Source organism: Balearica regulorum, chromosome 8 (genome assembly GCF_011004875.1).
Source record: "Balearica regulorum gibbericeps isolate bBalReg1 chromosome 8, bBalReg1.pri, whole genome shotgun sequence".
Classification (NCBI taxonomy): Eukaryota; Metazoa; Chordata; class Aves; order Gruiformes; family Gruidae; genus Balearica; species Balearica regulorum.
In genome coordinates this window covers 30,750,851-30,776,316 of record NC_046191.1, presented here as the reverse complement: position 1 = coordinate 30,776,316, position 25,466 = coordinate 30,750,851, and the positions used below count along the sequence as shown (strand labels likewise).

The 25,466-nt window shown below is 41.3% G+C and overlaps 1 protein-coding gene across 7 annotated transcripts in view; it reads left to right on the top strand.

Moving 5' to 3' along the window:
• Positions 1-25,466, top strand: part of RASAL2 (RAS protein activator like 2) — a 186,753-nt gene that overhangs the window by 30,805 nt on the left and 130,482 nt on the right. The window contains exon 1 of one of the 7 annotated variants that reach the window (XM_075760439.1): positions 5,098-5,155. The exons of 5 other annotated variants lie outside the window; for them this stretch is intronic. In XM_075760439.1, coding sequence (XP_075616554.1) covers positions 5,113-5,155 — 43 coding nt within the window. In that variant the 5' untranslated portion in view covers positions 5,098-5,112. Of the gene's footprint in view, positions 1-5,097; positions 5,156-7,421; positions 7,575-25,466 lie in introns of those variants that run through there. One more of the 7 variants, XM_075760438.1, reaches the window with a different exon arrangement.

Here is a 25,466-nt window from a genome sequence, read left to right as displayed (position 1 = left end):
CAATTGCTGTCAGTTACTTTCATTAACTGCATGTTTTATTTTTTATAACTAACATTATTATTACTGAAATTTATTTGAATTTTAGTAATAACACAGTAATAATGCTATTTTGTTGTTTTAACTTGACAATATCCTACAATAGAATAGGTAATTCATTAGCCTACTAGTGAATGTACTCTTTATGCAAAGCACCAGTAAGGTATGTGAGAAGGCACTTCTTGTCTCTCTCTATCATCTTTCAGTTGGAGATCCTCCTCTGAAATGAGGGGCACAGGGCAAAGTGAGGTCTGATGCTTTATTTTTTTTTCTTTGCACTGGTGCTGACAACAAAATCGTTGATCTCTCCTCCCAGCAAAGTCAGTGGCAAGAACTAGGAACAGCCCTGCAGTAACAGCAATCAGAAGTGAGATGGATGTTCTGCAAGCGCAAACAGCATTTCCTCCCCGTGCTGAGCATAGGGTTATAGAAACACGCTTCTATCTCCTGTACACACCCCAAAATTATTTTTCTAGAGAGATGCCCCGTCCATTTCCAGCTTATGTATGTCTGTTTACACTGGGCTAAGGACTGCAAAGTCCTGCATGAGGACCAGAAGAGTATGTAAAGACAAAACCTAAGTGTGCATTTCTTCTCTTTTTTCCCCATTTAATCTGTTGTAGATAACTGATCTTTTTTTTTTTTTTGAGCTTCCCATTCTCAGTCTCCCTGACTTTCCCCCTTCCCTTCTTTCCTCCCATGCATCTTTCAAATATGTGGTTTGATTAAGAAGCTATAATCTCTTAATTGTCCATTTCATTTAAAAGCACCTTAACCTGCAGAATGAACGACTGGCTGTTTCTTGTTCAGTTTCCAGTAAGTTTCCTGTTTGTTGGGATTCTGGGTTATTCACTCAGCAGTTAACAGAGGCGATGAGGCTGCTGAAAACTCCTTGCTGCCGAGATCTGCCAGGCTGGCACACACAGCTATGTGTCAGCCACAAAGGCATTCCCCCTTTACTGGCAATGGCATGATTTATCCAGTTCTTTTTCATCTTTCGTTTCAGATTTCCTGTCTTCTGAATTTAGCTTCTTCTACTTTTTTTTTTTTCTTTTGGTCTGGCTCAAATAGCAGCTCAAAAGCAATCTTTAGCACGTCTTTACTTGCACGTTTGTGCAGAAAATTTTCTGTCTTCTGGGGGAGGGAGGGCAGTGGGAGAGGAGAAAGCAATCTGTAAATTTTTCCTTATCAAAACCTTTCATTGGCAGAATTTAAAACCTCACTCTTATTTATAGATTTTTTGTTTGTTTGTTTAGTGCGCCTTATAATACTGGATAAACTCCAGCAAAGTTAATTTGTTCATCAAGGATATTGTGCTAGAGGTAAGAAACACTTGTCTCAGTGAAGTTTACATTTTTGTGGGATTTTTTTGCCTTATCCATGCAGGTTTTGTGTCTAGGCAGAACAGACACTTGCACGCAGTAGCAGACTACCTGTTTTGTTTTGCGACCACCTGTAGCTGCTGAGATTGCCCTGCAGATTCCAACAACTGCTTCTCTAAGGACAGACGGAAGATCCCCTCGTCTAGACTCACATCCCTCTATTAGACAACCTGCCTCATCTTCCTGTCCTCTTTTGTTCTCTGCAGAGAAAGGGACTTCTTCCAGAGGAGGTAGATTGCTGGAGAAGAAAGGGAGACCTGTTTGGGGGAAGAAACATGGGGTTTGAAAAAAATGGAGACAAGACAGCTTTTGTACCACACGCGTTCGGACCTCCACAGCCATGGTGAACTTGGTTGTTGAGGGGAGGACGGACCTCAGCCCCGTACTGAGAACTTGCTGAGCTGCTGGTGGAAAGTTCGATTTTGCAGACAGCAAAATGTAGATAAAATAATGGTCTCTATTTCAGACAATTCATGCTGCATGCAGAACAGAGTGAGTCCATGTTTGCAACTTTTTTACAGTGGTTCTTTGTCCTTTCAAGAGTTATTAGACATGTTTGGTTTTGACATCTTAGATTCAAGATGACATTATGTCCTTTTATCAATGCATTTCTGGAAGTCTATATGGTTCTCCCCACAACCCCCCCCCCCCTTGCTATAGATGTCTTGTAAAGCATTATTGTTGTATCAGTCACAGCAGCATTAATAATGTCTGCAGTTACTGATAATTTCCTTGTGTTTCAAATTATGCTAAAGCAAACCAGAAACACGAAGCTATTGGCATTTAGACATAGAAAATATACTCAAATTTATAGCGATCTCTGTCATCTCAGTACTCTTTTCCCTGGCTATCTTGATTCCCAGTTAATGTGCAGAGACATGTGGTACTGAAAAGACTTTAAAAATCAAATTTTTCAGGTTGATTACTTTTTCTAGATTGGACACAATTTGCAGGGGTGGGGATTTGGTGAATATCTGTAGAGATAAACCTTAAAAAAAAAATGAACATGCAAATGTGAATATTTTCTTTAACAGTCCAGCGGGTCTTTAATCTCTTTGGGTTGTGTTTTTTTTTAAAAAGAAAGTCTTTGAATGCATACTGTGTAAATACTTTGAGAATGATCAAAACTGTTAATGCATCATTGATTTCCTCCATTGACTTGTCCGTTAGATATTTAATCTCTTCTTTTTTAAAAGCGTGTATTTTTCTGTTTCAAAAGCAACCTCCCACTGTCCTTCGCATAGCGGGAAGCATCTCCCACTGGCTTTCTGTCGCTTCGCCAGCCTTGAGACTTTGCTGTCAAGGGCGGTTGAACGCTTTGGACTTTTCCCATCCTTCTGCTGGAATTGGTGGAGTTGGGGTGCAGAGTCCCCCATTGCACACTCAGCTTTGTGCCTGGCCGTGGCCATCCCAGCCAATGTAATCTGTCTTTGGTGCCAAACCCATGGCAGCAGCAGTCCGAAAGGAATTGCAGCAGTCTCCTGGATACTCTCTGTCCTGCGTGCTTTTTTTTTTTTTCCTGTACCTCGTTTCTCTTTACTTATACCAGTTATAACCATGTTTTTTAGGTGGTCGCGGGTGATGAGGTTTTTTTCATAGTAACAGCTGTTATAAAGAATTGCCTGAACTGCATCTGTTTCGGAGTTCTGTAATAATTCTGTTTTTAAGAACACATTTCACTTTTAAAAAAAAAAAAAATTACTCAAAAATGAGAAATTATCATCTCTTCTAGGCTCAGCACAGGTTTTGAACTTCTGAAACAACTTGTTAAGTTGAACGCCTCAGAAACAAAGTAATTTGACTCATTGCTTATATTTAGTATCGTTACCTAGTGTATTAGGTTCCATTTTCTTCTGAGCATTAGTGTTTTTGTTCAGGAAGGTTAACAGGGAAAACGCCCTGCAGAAGGCATTTGTGTGCTTATCAGAGGGCAAATGCATGGAAAACATCAGGTCACTGTGCTGGGTGTCAACTTTTTTCTTTTTTTTCTTTTTTCTTTTTTTTTAAGAGTCTGTAGAAGGAGAGGTATTCAAGGGTGGGGAGAGGATGTCCTTCCTCTTTGGTAAAGCCTGTAAAATTGGAGGTGCTAGTGGATCCTTAGTACAAATGGGACCTGAAATCACAACCCCCTCTTTATGTCTTGATTCAGAATCGCGTATCATAAATGTACGAGATCCCAAACTTAAAACAGGATCCTACCTACCCAAAGTTATAATTTCTCTGGTTTTGAGTATATTTGCAAATGAAGCAAAAATTCCAAGTACTGCTTTTATACATAATATTAAAAATATGATTGATCTTATATTTTTGTTAGGAACAAGCTTTCATTACATCTTTCCATAATCCATATGGCAAACAAAAGGGGAGATGCCCAGTTTTAAGGTGCTGCTTTTGAAGCTTTAGACTAAAGCATTAAACCTTTGAAGAAGGTTTGAAAGTCCTAGCCACCAAGAGAGCCATAACCCTGGGCAGGCTCTGCTCAGGAGACTGCATGCCTCCTTGTGTTTCTGGAACCGGGTGAGGAGCTGTAATCGGCTATCACTGCAAAAGTATACAATATACCATTAAATTTGGTGTGTAGCAGGTGAAAGCCCCTAATACTGAGGAAGTGGGGTTGAAAATGGAAATGAGTGGAAGAGTTTGAGCAGTTTTGCTGGACTGAAGCCTGCGTGCTGCTCTTCATCCTCCCCATTCCCATCTCTGTATGTTACGGTGTTCACGAAGTTCACTGACCAGACTCCTCTTTTTACACAATCTTAAACAGATACCACAGTCAAGACAATTTTTCTTCTCCTGATGGGGTGCGAGAAGCAGCAGAGCTGCTGTCGTCTTTTTCCCTTTCTGAAAATGTGAAAGCCTGTGACTCCTCAGAGTGTAGTCAGTGGAAGCAGCAATGTTTTCTTTCCATTGCTCCCAAGCTGTCTCATCCTGGGGCTTGTTATTTTTATTACGTGGAACCCCCTCTGTAATCAGGCTGAGGAGCCTCTGCTGCCTGAAGTAATCGTTCTTTTAATTGATATAAATTTGAGGCATTGTGAAGAGTCTCACAGCGACTCCTGAGATTCCCTGTGATAATCGCATCATCCTGCCGAGGAACCCCTGTTAATATTCATGCAGTAATTGTTTCAGTACTTGGCAGGGACGAGGGCGTTAATGTGAAGCCTTCTTTGGCTGACGTGTGTTAAAGAAATGATTTGTGTTTTGTTCTGTAGCAGTGATTTCATTACACTTGAACAATGAAATTCTGGATGTGTTTCAGTAGATGTGCACATAAACACTTGTATTAAGGCAGTTAGCTGGCATATGGGACTACACGAACCTCACGTTATCTTGTGTACAGATCCGTTTCCCAAGTGGGACTTGCATGATGTTGATGCTGGTCACAATGTGCTTCCCAACCTCTCAAGGGCTACCCAAGAGATTGGGGATGGTCCTGCACTGTCCCTGGATGTGTGCATGTATACGCACGTACGTATCTAGGCACGGTCCTACGGGATGGTTTATGTCTGTGTGGCTGGGCAGAGTCAAGCCCAAATGGATGTGAATGCACATTTTGTTATTGGAGACTGTTAATGTTTGGGTGTGTTGTGTTTTTTGTGTTTTTTTTTTTAAATCATCATGCTATAGGTAGAGGTTGATCCCAGGGCCCACTTGAAAGATTAGCAGGGAAAAGTTTGCCAGAATAACAACTTGCATGACCTGTTCCCTGCCTGGATCTCAGGAGAGAAGACTGAGAGGTGAGCCAATGTATGGATGAAGGCTTCTGGCAGGGCGGGGGCTGGCTGCGGCACATGGGATGGTATGGCTGGCCAAGCGAAGGGGTGCAAGCACGGAGGGACGCTTTCTCAGTCACTCTTACGTGCTAGTGTGTTGCTTCTGGTTAAATGGAAATGAAGGTTTGAAACTGTGTCCACTTCTTCCATAACGAAGTGTCACTTTTTAAGCTTGGATGGTGGAACAGGGAGAAGCCCTTTGGCAGAAAATTGTTGGGCTTGCATCCTGCTTGCCCAATGTTCCCTTCTTTCTCTGTAAGTGGACTTCTCTCTCTTATGTGGAGGATTGTTGTGAAACTTGTCCCGTGTACCCTGTGAAGTCTGATTTTAAGAGCAGCTCTATCTTTTTTTTTTTTTTTTTAACCCCAACCCCTTGATCTCACAGTTACATGCCTTAAGCAATAGCAGCAATTTAATTTTATTTCACTTTTATGAGAATTTGGTTTGTCTTGAAAGACACAACAGAAAGAGGGGAGGGGAAGAAGTGGACTGTGGAATCTGCTGTTGCCATATCAAGAGATTAAGCAAAAATGAGAGATCTTTTAGTAGCCAACTTTGCAAGGTGATAATAAAAAGGATGTTTGTTGAGTAGTTGCAGATCTTTCAGTGTTCCAGCTTGGATGTAATAAAGCTCTTTTATGAGATAAGTGGGCTTTGATACAAAGATAAATAACATGCAGCTGTCTGAAAAGGCGTAAGATGGCAGCTTTTTCAGAAAGGCACTTCTTATCATCCTGGGGCTAAGTATTGCCAAGCTGCCAGCTTCTCTTCACTCAGCCTTTTGTGCTGGCCACTGTGCGACTTTGAGAAACCGCACAGTGGTCAGGCATTATTCCATTAGTGTCATCAGTAAAGATCCGGCTGCTGAAGATCCCAGATCAAGAGCTGCTGTAACTTTGGTACACTGTCAGAGACAAGGGGAACAGTTTCTGGTGCTGTGAAGTCACATCCATCTCAGCCTTTCCTGCTGTGGGCGGGTGGGGAGAAGTCCACCGGATTTGCATTTCCCAGCATCTGGGCTGCTGTGGGCCAAAAGGCTGCTACAGCTGGGCCCTGGTCCTGGGTGAGGATGGTCACAGTTTGGCTGATCCTTGTTAACACTTGGCTCCTTGGCGAGGGACCAAAGCTGCCCTGTCCGTCTTCTCTTCCAGGGGTACTTGGAGGAGGCAGGCTTGCAGGTTTGGAGGGCTGCTGCTGCTGCAGCCTGTTGTAATGCAGAGGACGGGCAGTGGTCTGTGTTCTGGCTCACTCCCTCCGCAGACCTGGTAGGATGTTCTCCAGAGCCACCCAGCTTGGCACGGTCTGCAGCAGGACATCCGTGAGGGTAGGCAGAAGGCAGAAGTGGCTGTTGCCAGCTCTCTTGTGGGTTCTGCTTGCCCTTGCTCATCCTGTCTGCCAAGCATGTGGGCCTGCTGGAGATCTAGGTTTGGTGGCCTGTCCAATGCATGCTTGTGGTGTGTTCTCAGATTTGCTCAGAGGTGGGAGCTGCCCGAAGCTGTGTGGGGTGAGATGGAGATCTCTCGAGAGGATGTGGTTTGACTCCTGCCTAATCCCTGCGCACAAGTGCCCTCCTGCCAGGCTGACCTTGTTCCTGAGAGCTGGCGGCTGGCTTGTGGGGCAGGGCTAGTAGCCACTTGGTCTGATCCAGACGTAAGCTCAGCATCCCTACCCTGCTTGTTCATGGCACCTATGCCATGAGGTGCAGCGGTTGTAGCTGGTGGTGTTTCTTTTAGGGCTTGTTTTTGCAACTGCCTCCCCCTTGTTTGCTTTCTGTCCCCAGAGCAACATGAACACTTCTCAAGGCTTTCATCCAGGCACTCGGAAGGCTTACGGGACGCTTCGTACTGGAAATCCAGGAGACCTCTCCAGAGGAGGAAGCAGCGTCTCCTGTTTGTCTTGAGATATTCTGTCACAACAATGGTTTCAGAATTTGCCTAATTTAAAAGCTAGTTTTAATCTGATGGGAAGATGTTTGTGTATTTAAAATAGTTATTCCTTGCTGGAGCCACTCCCTTCTTTTGTCCTTCTCTGCTGGACTTTTCGGCTTCGCTTAGCTAATATGCAGTGCTTGTTTACAGCAGAGATACTGGAGCATGAAGAAGGAAGTCGGTACGTTTAATACTGATTCAGTTCCAAGCTTCCTGTGCGTGTGCGTGCACACGTGTGTGTGTGTGTGTGTGTTTTCATCCTTGTTCATCCAGACGCTGTGCAGCCTCAGTAGAAAAAGCCAAGGGGCCAGTGGAGACGCAGAGACTAGATGCAGGCGGGTTTTTTTAACTATTCCACCCGCTTTGGTCCTGAGCAGGTTTAGACAACGCGGGTAAAATTTCCAGTATGGCAAGCCTGGTGAGGAAGGTGCTAGTGCAGACAAAGCCGTTGAGTGGTGAGTATGAGAAACATCTTGCCTGATGGGAAAGATAACTGATCAGAAATTGTTGGTTTAAGTGTCTAGGAGGAGAAACACAGTAGTGGGCAGAGAGCCGTTGCGTATTGTTGTTGTTTTCATCTTCCATTTCCAGCATGAGATGGCTACCTGGAAATGCCAAAACCTTTGTCCGCGGAGAAGATGATTATCCAGAGGAATGCGCTAGTTATGGGGTATGGTCACTTTTAAAGTCTGTTCCTTTGCCTGCCCCGGGATTTCTGCCTTAGCTTGGCTAAATAACAGCAGCAGCCTGTCTAAGTAGGATGGCTTTTAATTTGGGATGTTTTGGGGAGAGTGGGGAGCTTGCAGGAGACAGGCATCTCAGGAGCATATAAACTATTGTGTCAGTTGTGATTGTACCAAAAGATGGGATTGAGAAGGAAACAATGCTAATGAGCTGTAGGAGAAACAATTTTATTGCTTCATTTTTATTCTTCTGATTTGGTGGTAAGTACCTAACTGGATTTGAATAAGGTGCTCTCGTGTTGCAGCAGTTAGAGAAATAGTCAGCAGCAGTGTTGTATATTTTGGATTTTAAAATATTCCAGTAGCAGCACCAGCCTGTGTCTGGGGTTTTTCATTTGAATTTATGGTGTTTATTCAGCTCTTAATTGTGCAAATTAGAATAATTATGGAGTGTGATTATATGCGCACCCAGTGAGTGTTTTTAAGAGGTCGGCTCAAATTTCAGGAATTTATTTTATTAGCCTTGTGTCTTTCTGATGCAAGCGTCCTTTCTTCAAGCTGCTGTTCCGCAAAGCAAACATCATAACCTGGCACAGCAGGAAAGAATTTCTGCAGCGACTTATCTGAGCGAATCAATCTTTAATAGGGCAGAAGGCTCTTCAATAACTCAGGCTAATTAGATCTGATGGGGTGAGTTATCGGAAACTGAAACGACCCTCCCCAAGCAGAGCAACTTCTCTCTGCTCCACGGCTTGATAAGGACAGGAGAGCACTATTTTAGCCACTGTGCAAGTGCCAATTTCATCAAGGCATAAACTTTAATGAAAGGTTGTTCTTGGAAAATAGGACTTTTGTGTGAATTACTGGCTGCTGGTAATCTCTCCCAAGGCTGCAACTGAGCCTCTATTTGTGGAGGGGACAGTTCAGACACAGATGTAAGCAGTTTATCTTGTGTAGAAGTTATGGACTGGATGTGCGAAGTATTGCTTTAGTCTTTGCTGGGAAAGAGATCTTGTTGGCAAATGCTATTCCCTTCCAGCCCAAACTTGGTAGTCTCTCTTTGCTCACTCAAGACTTCTCAGAAACCGTGAATTTCTGCCTCTAGGAAAAATGGAGATATCACTTGAAACGGAGTAATCGCCTTGATTACATTGTAATAGATGTGGCGTGACAAATATGGGAAACTGAAGAGGAGATCTCCCTGATCTCTCTGTAAATAACTCAGGACTTTGGGTAAATTAGCCAGTCTTTACAAAAAGAAACTGAATGAAAATAGATAGATAGATAGATATTTTCTTGCTTCAGAGAGAAAGAGATTAGAATGATTCTAGCTGAAATTTCACTTGGAAAAAAAAGGCAGTCTGAGAATTAACGTAGAGAGGTTTTTTGTAGAGAAGTCTATCGGATATTAAATGACTAGAGCATATGTTTACCTTGCATAGATTTCTTCAGAGAAGTTTTTGCCCATCAATGTTTGAAAGCACAGTTCTTTGATGAGGGAAACCTAGCCAATAGGGAAACATTGGAATAAGCATCGGCTTGATAACTTTCAGCATGACTTCAGAATCTCTGGAGAGGATTTTTTTTAGACTTAAATCTCATCATTTACTCTGTGGGGGATGTGTGTTAGATGCATTTTTTTAATACCTGCAGGATGTTGGGAAGTTCAGGATGGTATGAAATACAGTTGGTGGGAGGGTCACCCCAGAGAAGGCATACCCACTTGGAAACCTACTTGGATAGGGTGTATAAATACAAGCACTCGTCGTGTCCCGTGTGAAAGTGTGCGCTCAAAGGCAGTTTGGTTTCTTCATTTGTGGAGTTTGGGTGCTGAACCCTCAGTTCTATAATCCCGGGCTACTACCCAGAGCTTCATACTAGTGCGTGGATAAAAAGAACACTGCAAGGAGTGCTCAGATGGAAAAAGAAATGGCACAGGAAGGAAACATTATAAGGAAGCATAAAGGACACTTACAATATTTATTTTCCGGTGTTTAAAGTATGGGGAGCAGCAAGAATATAGATCTATCCCTTATGTTGTGTTATCACATGTAATTCCGGCAGAAGAAAAGTCTGCAGTGAAATAGGCTGATGCACATTGTATCTTTACTATGTAGGGTCTGTGTCTGGTTACCACTCTTCTTTATTTAACTCTTCTCATGCCATTAATTTTTTTTTCTTTCATTCTTAGTTCCTAGTGAGCGATTTACTTATAGGATGTCTAAAAGTGATCTTGCATTTGCATGTTCTAAATTTATGCATGTGCTTAGCCACCACCAACTGGCAGCAGCTTTCGGAGATTTCAGGATTAATGAACTAAATGAAAGAACATCAGCCTGTAGAAGAGACTTCTAGGTGGTGACTTCTGTATAAAAATAGACATGGTTAGAGGCTATTTCAGCAGCAGTTATATTCCACTTACTTTGAAACAGTTGCATGGTTTTGGTTTTTTGGGTTTTTTTAAATGACCCCCTCTGTACAAATACATTTAAGGTTGGTTATGGTAGAAAACTTGTGAACACTTCATGAAGTGGTGGTGAAACTCAACATCCTAAGGATTTGATCTTTATTTAAAACAAAAAGATTATAAAAAGTCAAGGTCAAAGTAGGCAAATGGCATTTTGCCAGCTCACCAAATGCTATTGTATTTATCTCTCCTCTCCTGAGATCCTTGTTACTCTTAAAATGCTGTTTAATTTGCCTGTCTGCTGGTCTACAGCTGCAGGAGAAAATGCAAATTTTTTTTGGATTTGAGATAAACTGAAATTAGCTTAAGCCATGCCCTAGCTGAAGAGGCACTTAAATCAACTGAAATTGGCTGTTCTTTAACATTGTTGTTTGCCTTGTAAAAATAGAAAAAGACAAACTTTACGGAAATCTTAAAATGTTGAAGAACAGCAAAGTAGCAAAGACTCATAAAGAAGGACAGAGCTAAGCCGTATCCTTTGTTTTCTAACTATATGCTGCATTTCCTTTTAGTTAACGTTTGAAATGACACTCATTATTTCAGCTGCATTGCCACAAACGATGCTGCCGTATCAGCTTGCACAACCTTCAGATGACGTTTAATGCAAGGAGCTGTTAAATGAAAGTTGAGGTTGTCACATCAAAGCTCTCAAATAGCAGAAAAGTAACAACCTTAATGGTTGCACCATCTTAACATTACTTTCTTTTGGCAGGTAAATAATCGTAGTCTAACAGAAACCTCTGGTGCCTTGGAGGATTTTTTTTTTTAAGCATGAGGAATATCTTATATCGGAGAATCCTGAGGATGATACATTGGGGACCTTTACAGTAAATGGCCATACATAAAACAGTATAGATTTTTAAAGGTAGTAGCCACTAAGCCGTGATACCAGAACGCCATGGCTAAGGGAGCTTCAGTATTAATTTAGTCACCTGAGTGCAGTGACATTTATGCTGCCAGTTCAATTGAGCATGCTGTAGAGCATATTTACTAACAAAAGCATTCAAATGAAAATCTTGCAGTACAGCTGTCAGGAATATTCCAAGTCTGGTTTGGATTTAGTAATGCTGTTTTCTTCTGTCAAGGAACCGTCAGAATCCCATCTTCAGAATGTCTTTTAATATTCCGAAAAAGAAAAAAAAAAAAATCTGTTTAAAAATAATGGGGCGTTGCCTTGTATATTCATTGTTCTTATAAACCTTCTAGCTAAGCACAGAATGTTGTGTGTTATTTCCTCCGCAGACAGGTAATTGCAGTAGGGAGAGGAAATTGAGCAGTGTAAAGTACAAAATCTTAAATAGTGTGTATAAAATCCTATTTCTGTTTACTGGGAACTTAAGATGGCTTTTCTTTTTAATTTTTTTAAATAACGAAAACATTTTAGCCTCTAAAAAAGGAAAGTTGTCATTAGTACTAAATCACTAAAGGTATCTTCAGAGACAATATTTTATTAAAAGTAAACTTTTTCCTGTTCTTTATATCTCTGTATCTCCTCTTTGCTACAAATAACCCAGGGACTGCAACAAGGCTGCTTGTATTGTCCCACAGCAGCTTTTCTTTGTGGAAGTAAATGTGCAGTCCCCTCCTGACGTGCCAAAACAGGGTATTTCTTTATTCCTGGAGTGCAAGTTGTATTCAGATTTGGGCTTAGATTCTCCACAAGATAATTAAGAGTTCCATGTTGTAGTCTTTCCAGCTTCAAAAACTGGACTGATAATACTCTTCAGTTTCCTCTCTGTGGTTTTGCTCGGAGAGTTCTATCGACAGAGCACCCTGTCAAGGGGATTTCTGAGTTTTGGAGATTTGTGCGTTCCCCACCATCGCACGCTGTAGATACCCCAGCTGTTTTGGAACAGGCTTTTTTAGTGATCCGTAGAATTTTTCCTGATTTAATACCAAACTGAATTAAGCCATACCAGAGGAAAGCCACTGTAATTCTGAATGGGAAACGGGGTTTTTTTTAATGTTTCATTATCCATGTTAAATTATCTTAATTGCTGGACCTAATCAGTTTTTTGAGTATCCCTGTTTATCCACCTAAAGTTTGCAGAGGGTGGTTGTAATATCAGCTGTGACATGAAGCTACCCAGCTCTCCACTACTGCCACTATGTAAATAAACACCAATTATTGCTGATGGTGTAAACACTTAAAGCATTTGGGTTCACTTGTCAGTATATATTCTGCTACTATCATGATTAAATTTGCAATCCTGAGGGTTGTTATCAGATAATGGTAAGGGACAGAATTGGTTTTGAAAAATGAGATTTCCAGTCTTAGTAGGGCCTGAGAGGAGATAACAAATTCAATGATAGCTTAGGTAGAAGAGTAAATTTAAACTTTGAGTTCAATTAATACTGAAAGTTGCTTTGGGGCTGAAAGTTATAATTAGGCTAGTCAGAAAAAGTACAAACACTAATTTCCTGTTTGTGTGTGTAGATTTTTAAAGCTGTACAAATCTTTTGACGTTGCCAGTTACTTTCTGGGACAATCACAGGCAGCGGCTAGTTCTTCCCTGAGCTAAATTCAGCTTTTTCCTGAGTAAGTGCTCCAAAATAACTACCCTTGCTAAATTACGGCTTTCTAGCTGTCAGATTTCAAGAGCTCTGCATCAGTCGTCAAATTCATCCAGCCAGGTAATGTCAGCATTAGACCTATCTATGTCAGAAGAAGCTGCAGTGGAATTTCTTTGCAGCTGCTTTACTCCTCCTGGAATCCCTGAAGTTAAGATCTTGAGATAATGTTTCTTCCTTCTCTTCCCTTCCCCTTCCTCTCTATGTCATGTTTCCCCTCTTATTCCTGGCTCTAAATTTCTGAGCTTTAAATACACATTTATTCCTCCTTTTTCTTTAATGGGAAATTGTGTTATGTGTCACTAATCTCTTTTGTGTTGCTGCATTGTTCTTTTTATTCTGCTTAACTTTGTCAGTAGTGTAGTGTGTGGTGATTGGCTTTGGTTATTTTACTAGGAATCCTTGCATTTAATTATATTGCATTTAGTAATAGAAAAAGAACGTGAAGGCAGTGATTTATATTTTACACACACACACCTGGGTGGGATTACCCAGAAATTGCCAGTCAGAAATTCCCTTAACTATCTAGCACAAAATTTAGAGAGCTCTAAAATGGCAAAGGAGCTGAAGCTCTCATTTTAGTATTCCTCTCACTGCCAACTTTAAAAAGCGTTAAAAAGAGAAAATTTAAATTAGCGTTGGAATAGATAATTTCTTACATTGTTAAATCTATTGAACTATAATTCATTTGATATTCTAGAGTTGTGGTTATAAGAAGGATTATCAAAAATGGACTGAAAGCAGAGGTGCAGGTGGGTGAACTCTCCTTTTAACTTCAGTGATACGCAATCTCTTAAAATCCCTATAGATTGGAATGGAATGGGTATGGACTATTCAGCTGTGAAAATACAGTGACTGCAACAAGAAAGGCTCCATGATTTAATCTATCTATTGGTTGTGTTTGATAGTTGTTACATGGGAAGAGCAGAGAGGAGAGAGTGGAAAAAGGAACTGGAAAAACCCAGTACGGTAGAAGAATGAAGGACAGGAATAAACTCAACTTTTTTTTCCAGTGAATGTGACAAAAAGATTCTGAATAAGGAATTGATGTGCAATTATCTCTGTATAAATCGTGCACTATTTCTGGAAAGCTTTTTGTAGACTTGAAATGCCACTGTAGACTGATTTCAGTAAAAAAAGTCAGTTTGAGAAGTCTGTGTTCTCCCACCTTTGCTACAGGTTCCTCGGGTGTGCCACCTTAAACAGTGGAGTTGCAAACCCACAATCACTGAAGTGAAAGGTTTTAAACAGCTCTGAACAACAAAAGTCTCCCACAAGGTCACCTCACAGCCAGAGCTCCTGCAAGGTACAACAGCAGCCTGGTGTGAGCAATGAGGTTTGGATTTGCTTGTGTTTGTTTGTACTTCTGTGATCCAGGATGCCCAAGTAAATACCAAATTGATTCTCTCTGGACTTGACAGTCTTAACGATCCTCCTTCTGTCAAGCTGACCATTGCAGTGTAGCAAACCCAGTCTCTGTGTACCTGAATTTCCACCCAAACCACTAAGACACGCTAAACTGAGTGTACGTTCTAAGATTTGAACGTGGTTTAGTGGTTTGGCAGGAAACGTGAATTTTTGTTCACTTGACAAAAGAGAGCTCTTAATTTAGGCACACTGAAAGCTTGCAAAATGTTGGGACTTGGGCAGAAAGTGTGGGAGATCTACTCAGCAGGCAGGGTGTAAGTAGTGAATCGTGCTATCTGCTTCAGGAACAGAGCATTCCTCTTCTCAGCTGGTTGGGGAACATCTTTGTGTATGGATCACAGCAAGTAAGAAAATACAGAAAAAAAGAGCTCATGCTTTCTATGCACGGAAAATAGAGCCCATATCTAAACTTTAGTGACCCAGAAGAGAAAGACAGGGAACTCAGAAGAGACCTTGTTAAAATAACTTTCAATACCTAAGGAATCTATAAGGGTTATTTTAAATATCAACAATTAAACCTGTCTTAAGTGTAAAAGTGATGATGTATTTACTGTAGGACAGTAAATATCTATAGCATTATCAGCTCTTTTCAAACCCTTTGGTATCCAGAATTTCCTGGTGATCTGTGAGAGCCTGAGTCAAAAAGCTGGATGGCAGGATACCCAACTTCCCATGGTGACGTCGCTGTGTCTGGTAGATGAATACATCGTGGTCTGCAGAAGTTCAGGGAAGTTATGAACGATACAAGCTGAGACCTGAGACTTGAAAGTTTAAGAATTAACTTTCTCAACAAACAGGTGTAAAATATTTATCTTGGTGGCCTTAGAAATTAACCTGTCTTGCAGGCTTTCTATTCTGGCTCCCATGTTCACCAGTTGTGAGAAGCTCAGAAGTAGGTTTGACGGGTCAGTTTAAAACACTAATACATGCATTAAAAAAATCCCCCAAATCATAACTTATTAAACTCTTAAGGTGATTCGTTAAGGATTATCTTGAGGATTGTCTTTTTATATTTAATTGCTGCAAATTATATTCCTTGAGGGGTTTATATTTTAAGAAGATAAGCTCTGATTTATCCCTGTTTTGGTTTTTTTTTTTCTCTGTTCCAGTTTATTCCAGAGTAATACTCAGTTTTCTTCTGTCAGTTTTTTAGACAGTCAGCAAGATAACAAGAGGACTTGATAGCTTGACAGCATTTCAGACAGGAGAAGCTTGGTTTTGCTTCGGTTTCAGTTGTCCCCCTGTCCCTACGTGTTTGTTTATACAGGGAGGTAATTTTTGGCCTCTGTTGCTGGAAATCACACAACTGCATGATGTTAAAACCGCGCGACTTCTCCCCGAGTCTCAGAATTGTGTGTTAATCCTGTGCCACCAGCACCTTTTAGTGTGAAGCTATTTGTGCCTCGCTCTGCCATCGGTTTACAGGAGGGCACAGCTTCTCTGAAGCAGGAGCCCAGGGTTGGAAAGGAGACTTTTGAGTGTGCTCCGTCACCTTTCCTACTTTTCCATGTCTGCTGGGAGCAGGAGCAGAGCTAACGGGATCCCTGTCCCCCCTACAGCGGGGTTGCAAGTGGAGAGAGTTGTTCTGAGCTTTGGGGTCTTTTCCCCTTGTTGATCTTTCCCTTTTAACCAACTCTACCCCCAAAATTCTGCTGGCTGGTGATGTAAGAGGAGAACCTCATTGGCTTTTGCAGGAGGCCTGGTCAGTTAATCTTTGATTTAGAGATGAGAAGTCTAGGAGGAGCTTTACCAACCCTAAGACCTGATCTGGGTTTTCATAGTTAAAAAAATGGATGTGTTAGTATGGGATAAGAAGTTGCATGTTACCCAAACAAATAGCATCACCCCAAGCTTGTGCAGAGTTGACCTACGGAGCAGCTTCTCCGTAGCATCCCTGTGAGAGATATCTGACGTCGGCATTGTCCTGCTCTGTCCTCACTTGCTGTGAAGTGAGGAAGGAGCAGGAAGCGAAGGCCTTGTATTTCATCCAGTGATGGTGTTGGGAATGCCAAATTGGGAGGATTTCCTGGCCTTTCTTGTTTTTATGGAAAGAAGAAAACAAAACTTTCAAGACAAAAAAAAAACACCACCTTGTTCTGTCTGCCTCTTCCCTTGCCACTCCCTGCCGCTTCTGCCTTGTGCATCGCCAGCCTAGGGTGGAATGTTTCCAGGCTCCTTTTTGAAGATATTTATAAATAAGTTGCACTCCATATGTTTGTTTGTTTTGGGTTTTTTCCCCAAATGATTTCTTTACTGTAAGTCATTGTATTTCTGTTTAATTGATTTATGCATGGCAACTTGCATCTAGGGAGGGAAGTCGCAAATGGGCTTGGCCTGTGCTGTGCAAGCATGGAGAAAGGAAATAAAAAAGTAGTGTGACAATAACCCTAGCAATGACACCTGGGGAGAGAAACTTATTTTTAAAAAAAAGTTAGTTTTAACTTGTTTTGAAACAGTAAGGATAAATGTGCTACATAACTGTTATGAACTAAAACAGAGTGGGGAATAGGGGGTACAGATTTCTCTCCTCTAGCCTCAGCCTGCCCAGTAAAATCGAGCTTTGCTTTTATAAATATCAATAGATCAAGAAGGGCAAAGGTGTTTTAAGTCATGAGTATTTTTAGCAAGGAGGAAAAGCACTTCAGTTGTGTTCCTTCCCATACGTTGTGGTTATAAATTGCATCACCTTGGTATGCTTAAGAACAGATCAAGATTTCAGGTTAGGTGTCTTCAGTATGTAGATTTTTGCTTTCCAGCACAACAGGGGTGAAATTCTACTTGTTTACAGCATGCATGTTCCTACATGGTTTGGGGAAAGAGGGAATGTATGGCTGGATGTATGCTGCAGCCAGGAGTATCTGTGGTGGAAAAACATCAGCTACAGCAGGGCTGGGGGAGTAAATGCCCTGCCATGTCCCACGTAAGAAGATTAGGTTAATACTGCAGCATGGACTTAGCAAAAATTAGAAAGGATAATGCTGCATTAATTCACACAGGTCTAGTTTTGCAGCGCAATGACAAAACAAAACTAGTAATAGTCTAAAAATATAACCCTGAATAAAAGAACTTTCTCCTTCTCCTTTTTTTTTCCTCATTCCCCCCTCCTCCCCTCATTTCCTGCTTGGACACCCAAAGTTGGAAACTTAGAATGGGTTTTCAATGGGATTTTTTTTCTTTCTTTTCTTTTTTTTTTTTTCTCATGCCTTCATTTAAAAAAAATTAATAATAATAAAAAGTCCCTGTTTCTGTAGCTGTGACTCTCAGTCCTGCGGTGCCTATCTGCCTTGTGTCAGGCATGGGGCTGTCTGGGGGAAGCAGAGTACGCACATACCCAAACCGTGATGCAAGCTTTGAAATTGCACCAAGTGCACTCGTAGCATCAAATGTGCCGGATCACGCTGCGTTTTCCAGTAACAGCCAGAACTCTCTTGGCTCCGAATGGGAAAGTGGTCATGCAGCCTGAAAAGGGGAGAGAGGCCAAATTGCACATTCATTTGGATAATTAGGTAAACAGTAAATATGAGAAGTCTGTCTCCTACTAAAACTCCATTGTTTTTTCCTAACACTCTATATTTAGATTTGGCAGCCAGATTTATCACAATAATTGGTGCATTGTTTAAACAAGGTCACTGATGTGTGTGCGTGTTTATCTCTGCTTAACTGGATTGCTTATTTGAAGTAGAAATACCTCCAAAAATATTATCCAGAGCTCTTGAAAACTTGCGTATTCGACTCCTGAGGCACATGGTCTTTATTAGAAGATAGATGCAATTATTCACATTCAGTTTTGCAGCTTGAAGTCCTGAGGGATTTGTACATAAAACCGTGGAGATTTGATTACATCCTGATTTTGTGTCTCACTGGTATATGAGTGTTTCATATGTGTAAAAACCTTTTTATAAGGCATAGATTATAATAAGTTACTAAGTGAAGCCATGCAAGTGCTGTCCTGTCTATTGGAATTGGAATACACGTTTATTAATTTAGTCTAGCTTCAGTGGTTGCTTATGTATTTACAAAACCCAAAGCGGCTTTGTGTTTTATATGTAGAGCAAATACTTCTGGCTGTGTTGGCAGGTTGGTTTGAAATATTAGGATACAATTTCAAAGTCGGGCTTTATTGTTCACAGCAGTTCTGCACTGCTGGGTGAGGATGGAGCAGAGTTTACTAACAGTCTAGGGTGGTCAAGGTAAAAATAGCAAGTAACAGCTCATTTTCCTTTTTACTGATGAAGTGAGTAAACATGAAGGCCTTGAAATAGGCTCATGGAGTAGTTCGAGGAGGAATGTTTTAATCAAGTAACTTTCTGGTGATAGTTGCACATCGAGAGAGGGTGGGACAGAAGTGTCTTTACTGAAACTACTGAGCCTGGGTGCAGCTGGGATTGGCAGGTCATTTCAGGGCTGGCAGTAACTTGCTTTGTGGACAATTAGTGGCTTCTTTCTGAAAGCTAATTTCTTTGTGGCTGTGATAGTAGCACCCTAAAGAGCCCTGTGCAAAACTATCTGAGAGTTTAAACATAAAGCATTTAAGAAATGTCAGCTGGAGAGGATTTTGCTCTAAGCAAGAGCATGCAGTATAGGGCTTTTTGTTTCACTGTTGGTTTTTTCTGGTTCTGTTAAACCTTTTGGTTAAAACTTCCATTTTTTTCAATGGAAATACTTGAATTTATTTTTTTTTTTAAAGAGATTGCTGAACAGTGACTGTCTGCTGGAAGTGCCGCGTGTGCAGACTTACAAATGGGACTTTGGATGCTCAATTTGGAAAGGATTGACCTCAGAAATAGGCAGTTCTGTCATCTGGTAAGCCAGTGTTCACACCTAATGAAACAAAAACAAAGTCCTTTTGGAACATTTGGAAAGAGAAGTAGTCTTGGTACAGTAATAATGAATGGAAAGACAAAAAGAAATGAAGTGCTTGTGTTGTGGGCATGGCTTGCTGTTGCATGCAGTTGTTCTAGGAGTGGGCTTCAGCCTCCCTGTCCGGCTGACGCAGACAGCAGTCCCCAGAAGGACAGCTTTAATGCTTGGGGACTCTGCCTGGGATGCAATGGCTCGTGCTTTGTACAAATCCTTTTTCACAATGTCTAGTTCTTTTTTGGTTTTTTTGTTTGTTCTGTAGGGAAGAGGTGTGTGCATGTGTCACAAATTTGTTCCATAAATAGTCTCAGAAAAAGACATTCTCTTCCTTCCCTCTCCCTCTCTCTTCAAAGGTTGAAATTATTCTATATCTTTCTCTTTTTGGGAGAGCCTATTCTGTACATGTTACCATCAGACAGATTTTAATATGAACTTTTAATCATTCTTTAAATTACAAACACAGGCTTAGATTTAGTCAAAGAGGGTGTGCTCCTTTCTTTCCCCCAGTCTGGTGTTGTTTTGGTGCCCGCAGGTCACCTTGCTTCATCCTTTGGCTCTGCACGCTGTTGCTAGTTGTGAAATCTTCTCCAGGCCTGGTGCCGGGCTCGCAGCTGGCTCGGTTTGGCTGGCAGAAGGTACGTCTTCATTTCAGCGCTTCATCACTGTCCCTGTCTTCTGGCTTTTGCACTGATTCAAGACTGTTCCCGATAGGCAACCTGTGGAGAAAGAACCCTTCTGGTTGGAAGGTCATTTAAATTTAATAACTGCTCTTTTTTTCTCCCCCTCATCTCTCTTTCTTTCACTTTTGGTTGTTTCTTTTACCTCTTTCTCCATGCGGCGTGTAGTAGTTAGTGCTACAGCAACTGGAATTTTACACAGACCCTATTTCCAAGCTGGTACTAAAGTGTTTTAATTCCAAACTCTTGGCATTTTGAGATACTGGCATGTTTCATCTTTCTTCCCTGTGATCCATTTCTCCCTTTAGACGAAGGTTTAATACTAAACTCCTACACATCACTGATTTATTGTCAATTTTTGCACATTAATTTGCTAATAATACAACATTCTGGAGGGGCTATGAGGTGGGTGTTAGGCTAGTTCTCATACAGCACAAGGAATTTCACTGCCTAATTTCAGAGCCTAAAATAACTCTGCATTTGTAAATTCTTTCTCCTGGTTGGTTGTATGCCCAACTCCCAGTGCCTGTCTCTGCGGCTAATGCTGTAACGCTGTCATGTAGCAGGTTCTCAAACCATTGCTGCTTGTAGTCCGGTCTAGCAGGCAGAAACACCACCAGAGGTCAAAGCTGTCGTGAACCCCTGTGCAGACTGCATATAAAACTAACCAGCAACTCAAGTGTGTCCTTAGTAACTTCAAAAATTATGTTTGTTTGGTCACATTCCTTCAGTTCATGCACAGATTCCATAGGTGTCAAATATTTTGTGTGTTAGATACAGCAGAAGTACGTCTTGGTTTACGTGAGCTAATTGCTCACTTTCTTGTTATGGACTAGACTTTTTAAGTCTTCCTAGTTTGGCCATGAAAACCCCAAGTCTGCCTGCTGGCATTTTCTAGCAGTAAACCAAACTCCAGACCGGGTAAGTGCTTGGCTCCAGGTATTGGAAAAACCTCTCTGCTGATGTCCTGGTGCTCCCATCTTCCCACCTGAGCTCCCACCAAGTCCTGCCGCTTAACAGCAATGCAGAGTAAGAGCTGTGACAGGAGACAGAGTATTTCCATTAAAGATTTCTGGGGTTTATATGGTAAATGGAAGAATTATAATTGTGGATGTTGCTGAAGTTTGTTCCTTATTTATACCTTAATAGTACACTGATACACAATGATATTGGAGTGGAATATTGATTAGTTGGTGGTTATCTTTCGCTGGTAGTTGGCTTTACTGCAGGACTTCCCGTGTTTTAGAAGCTATGCTTTAAAATATATTTACAAAGCTAATATTGCATGAAGGATTTGCTGAAATAATTTATTCACGCTGTTGTAAGGAAGAGCAGAACAAAATAAGGCCAAGCGAGTTAGAACTATTATTTTTTAAATAATGTACAGAACGAAATTATAAATTCAATTCCTAATGTCCTTGGTGGTCACTAGAGCTAATAGGTCTTACTTTCCAACAGTCAGCACTGAGGATGTGCTGCTTTACAGTTACATACAAATAAAGGATGGAAAGTTTGAATATATACACCTGCTATTTGGACATAGTTAGCAAGACCACTTTTGAGATGTTTATCCATTAACATGCCTGTATACTATGACTGTTTTTCCTCTCTTAGTAATGTTTAAGCTGCACTTGGTTTGATGCACTCAAGGATCACATCTAGCAATTCTGTGTTCTGCTGGTAAAACCCTGCTTTAAGACTGCAGAATAATGTTGGGGGGGCGGGGGGTTGCCTTCCCCCCCCCCCCCCCCTCCAGAAAAGTCCAAAACACTTCAAGTGGAAAAGGAGTGGGGGGATGGAAAGGTAATTTTGCCTGCTGAAAAATGACGTCATTAAAAACCTACATCAGTAGCTTGCATATGATGTTTCAGATGGTACCAAACCCAAAGTGTCATAGTGAAGAACTGGATGTCAGAGTGGGGATAAGCACTTTTTTATTTATATAGTTGAAGGACAGTCCTGCAAAAGTTGTCAGTGAAGTAGGTCGGTGCGCTTGTCTGTCTTCAGGGGCTGAAGTTGGTGGCTGTGGTTCCGTAGGGTTTCTTCTCAGCTTGAGCCCCCCCATATGTGTTGGTGGCTTCACAGCTCGGTACGGTGCTAAGCCCACGGAGGAGCCAGACCTGCGGGAGCAGCCATGTTGCAGGTCAGGGCTGAGGGCTTGCCCACCTGACGGAAACCTGTAAATCTCTACAAATTTCCAAGGCAAGTACCGCCATTCACTACAAACGGGACTTTTTACTGTTAGGACTTTCCGTGCTACGAAGTAGCTGCCAGAGTGTTTACCTGCAGGTTATATATTTGTTTATTTGCAGCAGTGCATATTGCTAAAATACTTGGCTGGCTCAGGGTGGCGTTGCTCGCAGCTGTGTGTGGGCTCGCATAGCCGCTGCGCACGCTTGGCTAGCTTCTAAATGTACGTTTTTATGGGCCTTGAAACTTGGCATAAGCTGTGTTTTGTCGACAACAACAACAACAAAAGATTGCTAGTGAAATTAAAATCTGGCATCGCTGTTCTACAGGTTTATTTGCGATGTATTGAAATGGGATTTTCTTGTTAACTTTTCCTGGCATCCATCCAAAACTCAGCATCTCATAAATTTAGATTATCTCTGCTCTGCTCAGTTGACAGGGCTGTAGCAGCTTCTCATGCAGATCATGGGAACAGCATGGGAAAATGAAGCCGGGAGACTTTCCAGTGGGGAGGTTTTATCAGCAGAGAAAGTGTAGAAGAAGAATTTGAGGTGGAAATCTTGAACAGTGGTTCAGTACCTGCCTTCAGATGCTAGGCCACCACAAATGCAGACCGGAGTCAGTCCGCATCGCTGCGCCTTTGGCTATAGCGAAAGGTAAAGGGCTGGAACATGCAGAGCGACGACCATACAACACAGCATGCCTTGGCACAGAAACTTCTGATCATGAAAACGAGGTGCGTTCTGGCATTTAAATGTGCTGGTATCACCATTTAGCTTGTTCATAGGTGCATTTCATTCTCAGCATAGTGACAGTGAAAATAGCATACCTCACTGATTTATCTGGGACAGGTGAGCTTTCTGCATGGTCACTGATACGCGTTGCCGGCTCAAAGCTGGACACATAAACACGTGGCAGCTTTGCTCTCAGGAACTCTAATCTGGGCTCGGTAAATTATCTGTGTTCCAACCATGCCGACTCCAAATTCCAGCAAGCCTTGCTCTTCCAGTCACTCTAATCCCAAATGCAACAATTTTTAAGGTGCTATTTCATTTTTCCTCTGCGTAACTTCACCACGCACTAAATATTAAGCGGTCAAGTAAGTCAGGTGCACTGGTTTGCGCTGAGCTGAGGAGAAGTGATATCCACCTGCAGGAAATGTTGCAGGGGGAAACAGATGCGTCTCGGTGATAGGAGATGGGAAGGGGATGTTAGGTCATTAATTACTTAGCCTTGCATAAACAAAACTTAATATTTTGAAAAGTCTCTAATTTAAAGGGAAGGAAAAATCTTTCATCTTCTATGCTATTTAGCCACATGTCAAGTTGGGTCAATTGGAAGACTTTTGTGATGGTTTCTGCTTTATATATTGATTACTCCTCCACAAACTGTTCCAGTGCAATAAGCATTGGACTAGTTTTGAAGAGGAAAAGAGCTAAGAGGAGCTAGATTGCAAAATCGAGGGTCCCTGCCTACCTGAATCTCTTTTGGTTTGTCTGGGGAGGATGCAGGGTGCAATTTGTTTTACTTTTCTACATGTTAAAGAACTCATTTGATGATTTGGGGACTTAATCTGGGATCTTCTCAGAAGCAGCGTTTTCTTAACCTGCTCTCTTTACAATTTAGAAGAGAGGACTTGGTTGAAAACCCAAGTGTGGTGAATAAATGTTATGGGTTTGTCATGGGGTTTGGTGGTTGTGTGGGGTTACGGGTGTTTCTAGGTTTTTTTGTTTGGGGTTGGTTTCTCTTAACTCTCTTCTCTTCCCTCCCTCCCCCTCCATGTCTCGGCAAATGTTTTAAAAAATGAGAAGTTGGTAAGTTTGTGCTTGGTCCAAAACTAATTTAAAATGGAGTGGTTCAGTCATGGGAGGTTTCAATTCATTTTTTTTCTCAATATAAGCTGTACTAAAGATGAACTAAAATTTTACACCTTGTAGCGCCTTTACTCAAGCACTAGACGGCTTTCAGAGAGCAAGAGAGCATTTAAACATTAATTTTTATCATCAGAGACAGGTTCTCCCTCCAGCTGCTTGGCAATGATGCATTTGGGTTTTTTGTGGGGTTGCTTTTTTTTTTTTTAATTGGATGGTAGTATTTATTAAACAGTAGATACTCTGAGGAATTTCTGAAGCTTCATGCAGCAGAGCTGGGTAGTTTTTTTTGGAAAGCTGAATGGAGGGGAGCAGACTGCCCACGCAGGAGGCGATTGCCAAAGAAATATCTTCATATGCTTGGTGAAAATGTAATACTGCTTGTGTACGTTTTCTGTGAGATGTTGTTATAAAGTTAAGAAAGATTGTTTTCCAATATAATCCTAAAACTGAAATACAGTTACGGTCCAAAATAGCAAATCTGCATTTTGTGCATAAATTACTTAAATATCTAGTAGTAGTGAAAAATATGCTGTTAAACATGTCAAATCGGATGATTAAATGACTGGATTGTTAGGAAGAAAATAGTAATTTTCTGAAAAAGCTAAATGAATGATTTGGCACAATGAACTGCAAACATTACCAAAAACCCCCTACTTCTGAGGAAAATTTGCTAACTGAGAATCAGGTTTTTATGCAGTAGGTATTAAAAACAGGAGGTATAAGTGAAAATATTCCAGATTTTCTCAAGTTAATTGACAAGCTCCTTTCTTGCACTGAAATTATTTTACCTGCTGACAGCTGAGTGGGTGGCTCTGTGTGGGTAGGGATCTCGCATAACCAATATGTTAGCAGTCACTGCTGTAAGCCAATTTCTTTGTGAAATCTTGGGTAAATGCCTCCCAAGATAAATTGCAGCTCTGAAAGGACTTGAGTTTTTGCAAGGAATAACTGGACTGCGGATCAAGGAGAAAGTTCTGCTGTGTGGATTACTTTCTCGCATGTTATATGTACGCGAGAAATGCTGGAGGCAAGCGAGGCCAATTTTTACTCGGTGGTGTTGGATTAGTATAGATGAAGGGTTTGTTTGGGCATCATCTTTGCTATTCGTGATGTGGATGAGGGAGAGAGAGTCCAGTTTGACTCAAAACCCAGGCTAAAATTTTTGAGCTAGCAATTTAAAAGAATTGTCTTATTTGTAGACTAAGCAAACTTGTGCATCGGTGATTTTATGTCAATAAGCGTGCAAGCCTTGTATGCTGTTTTTAGAAGCACTTTGAGAAAGACCATTTTACCCTCTGTCGAGTAAGTACACTGTGAAATCTCAGCTAAGTGAAGGCAGCTGGATAACCGTTTTCTTTGATCATGAAGTGCATTCGTCTGAGCAGTGGTAACACGGAATCAAAAGCGAAATCAAAAATCAGAAGTAAAGACCCTTCTTAACATTATTCAAACTTAAACTAAACTTTGACTTTGATGTTCCTGGGGTTCATGTTGAGTGCTTATTGAAACCTGTCTTTTTCTGTGGTGTTAGTTCGGTACAGAACTGTGGTCCAATCCCTGGCCACACCAATAAAAATGTTTTTAAGTAGAAGTTAAC